The sequence below is a fragment of the Chrysochloris asiatica genome, unplaced genomic scaffold (genome assembly GCF_000296735.1).
Source record: "Chrysochloris asiatica unplaced genomic scaffold, ChrAsi1.0 scaffold00036, whole genome shotgun sequence".
NCBI lineage: Eukaryota > Metazoa > Chordata > Mammalia > Afrosoricida > Chrysochloridae > Chrysochloris > Chrysochloris asiatica.
In genome coordinates this window covers 22,632,300-22,635,240 of record NW_006408554.1, presented here as the reverse complement: position 1 = coordinate 22,635,240, position 2,941 = coordinate 22,632,300, and the positions used below count along the sequence as shown (strand labels likewise).

Below are 2,941 nucleotides of genomic sequence, written 5' to 3'. Positions count from 1 at the left end.
CCTAGGGCAGACTCTGCCAATTATGGACAGAAGTTTTGGGAAGTGCATTTTGGAATCCCTCCGTACCACTAAAAGCATCTTAGGGAACTTCAGTGATCTCACTGGAGAGCGGGGATTGGTTCCCACTGTCTACAGGTGGCCTCAGGATAGAAATGAGCTCCCGGTGCAAACAATGGTCTTCCTTTGAGTCTACAGGGAGACACACCTGCAAGTAGCAGGAGCAGCCTGTCAGTAGTTCTAGGTGAAACTGCTGCTTCTCCTGATTCAGAATGAGCATCTTGAGAAACTTCAAGGACAGGAAGCCGGTGAGCTCTGGTTTCTTAGCAATGCCATGGTGCTATCCCTGGGAGGTGGGGCTGCCATCATCACTAGAGACACGCCAAGCCACCAGCATGGCATCAGAAATGAAGGTCGAGGTAGTACAGGCGATGACCACAGTGACCGTTGTGGCACGGTTGTGTACATCAATAACATGTCCCCTCCTACTTATTTGAATAAAATTCCCTTCAAATACTGGCCATTCTTCAGTCTGTCATAATCCCCATTGTGCAGTTGCTGATGCAGATTCCGTTTTTGCTCTGGAATAGATCCATGTTGAAGCTGCTCTGGGATGGGAATTCTGTGATGTGTCACTGCTCATGGGGTGCCCTGCCACAACACTGGTCCATGGGGCTGGGTGTTCCTTGTCTACACTGGCAGAGGAGAGACCTGCAGCAACAATGTTCCCCAGGGCTGGGCCTTCCTTGCCCTCACTGGCAGATGAATGATCTGCAGCAATACTGGTATAAAGTTTTGTTCTTCCTCCCTACACTGGCAGATGAAAGAAATGCAGCAACACTGGTCCATGGGTCTGGGTCTTCCTTGCCAACACAAGCAGATGATACCTGGGCAGTGCTGGTCATCAGCACTGGATCTTACTTGCTCTAACTGACAGATCAGACCTGTGGCAGAATTGCACCAAGGGTGGTGATGAGATTGGGGTGTAAGTGAGGATGTTTTCTGGGGAAGAAAGTATCCTGCGATGGGTGTGAGGGTTAGGATAGTTAACCTCACTCATAAGAGGCCAGCAGCAATACAGGTCCACAGGGATTGGTCTTTCTTGTCTACACTGGCAGATGAGGGACCTGTAGAAACACTAGTCCATGGGGCTGGGTCTTCCCTGCCCTCACTGGAATATCACACCTGTGGCAGAAGTGGACTAAATGTTTTGGTCAGGTTGCTGTGTGTGTGAGAGTGTTTGTTGGGAAGGAGGTTAGGCTAGGATGGGGGTGAGGATAAGGATATTTAACCTCACTGATAAGAGACCTAAAGCAACATTGGTCCATGGAGTTGGGTCTTCTTTCATCTCACTGGCAGATTAGAGACCTGCCAGGTACACTGGGTCCAGGACTAGGTATTCCATGCCAAAGCTGTCAGGTGAGGCATCAGTGCACAAAGGTGGTTCCACACAGGTTTCTATCAGAATTCTGCCAACAGAGACCTAAATGAGGGTGTGGGAGTTCGCTGGGAGGGAAGTGAAGCTAGGAAGAAGGAAGGGGTCAGGTTTTCTGCTTGGAGTGGGCAGGGAGAATGGGATGGGCCTGAAGGTACTTTCTCTGAGCTTCACTACCCTCAGCTTTGAAAAGAGGGGTTCATTCCTTCCTTTATAACCATCTATTACTACTAACCAACTGTTGTTGTAATAATCTAGTCTTTTGTCCATTTTGGGAAAACAAAGGAAGCCTTTAACACTTAGCTTTGGGTCACATATAACGCTAGTGCATACAAAGTTATGTTTGACTTGATAGATTCATCAAAACAGCCAGCAGTACTAGGACCATCCTGATGTCAGAAATGCTAAAATGCAGTTTATATATATACACAATTCACCATTAGCATTGTGGTTGAAAGTTGGACCTCTAATCTCAAGGTCAGGAATTTGAACGTGTAAGCTGGTCCACAGGAGAAAGATGAGGCTTTCTGACATTATAAAGATTTATAGCCTTGGAAACCTAGTATAGGGTCACTAAGAGTCAGAACCTACTGCACAGCACACAACCACACAACCAAACACTAACACCGTTGTCGGCCTTCTCCACCATCTTGATCCCATCTCAAACCTGTCTTTCTACAGAAAACTGGTGTCCTCCGTGATTGCCTGCATGTGTGGCATCAGTAGCTGCATGCTGAGGTCCAAAGTTAGTGCCATTTGCCTCATTATTAATGTTAAAGACTCCTTCTTGAATTTTTTCATCAATTTCTTTTGCTGTATTAATAAATGCCTCTTCTACATTGGAAGCAGTCTTAGCAGAAGTTTCCATGAAGATAAGTCCGTGCTTTTGTGTGAAAGCTTCACTTTCTTCTTTTTTCACTTCTCTTCTAGATTCTAAATCACTTTTATTTCCAATAAGCATAATGACCATGTTGGAATTGGAATGCTGACGGGCATCTTCTAACCAGGATGTCAAGTAGTTGAATGTCTCTCTCCTTGTAATATCATCTACTAGTAGAGCACCGGCTGTACCTCTGTAATTCGACCTTGTGATGGAACAAAAGGACTCTTGCCCAGCTGTATCCCATATCTGAAGTTTTATCTGTTTTCCATCAATTGTTACCATTCGAGCACCAAACTCTACATCAATAATAAGGTCATGGACTGGCTGAAACCTCTGGTTTGTAAACGTTAGCAATAGGCACAGTTTACCAACACCCCTATCATCGATGATGACGTACTTGAAGAGATAGGCATATGCCATGGCCTCGGCCGTTCAGTGCCAGGACATGGCTCCTGCTCCTCCTCCGCACCACTCCCTCTGGCGCCATGCATGCTGCAAATGCTAGGACCCTCCTGCCTCCTTCAGCTTCTGGGAGTGAGATGCCCAGAGGAAGCGAGACAAGCTGACAGGAGAGAAGGCAAGACAGAACCTGACCAAACCCAGCTGAACAATAACAGCCGATGCCA

The 2,941-nt window shown here is 46.7% G+C and overlaps 1 protein-coding gene across 1 annotated transcript; it reads right to left on the bottom strand.

Moving 5' to 3' along the window:
* Nucleotides 1–2,093: 2,093 nt before the first annotated feature.
* LOC102813526 (ras-related protein Rab-2A-like) lies at nucleotides 2,094–2,735 on the bottom strand. The gene is made up of 2 exons (XM_006860085.1): nucleotides 2,684–2,735; nucleotides 2,094–2,611 (listed from the first exon to the last, which is right to left on the bottom strand). Exons 1-2 carry the CDS (start codon nucleotides 2,733–2,735, stop codon nucleotides 2,094–2,096), a joined length of 570 nt encoding a protein of 189 aa, XP_006860147.1.
* Nucleotides 2,736–2,941: the final 206 nt, after the last annotated feature.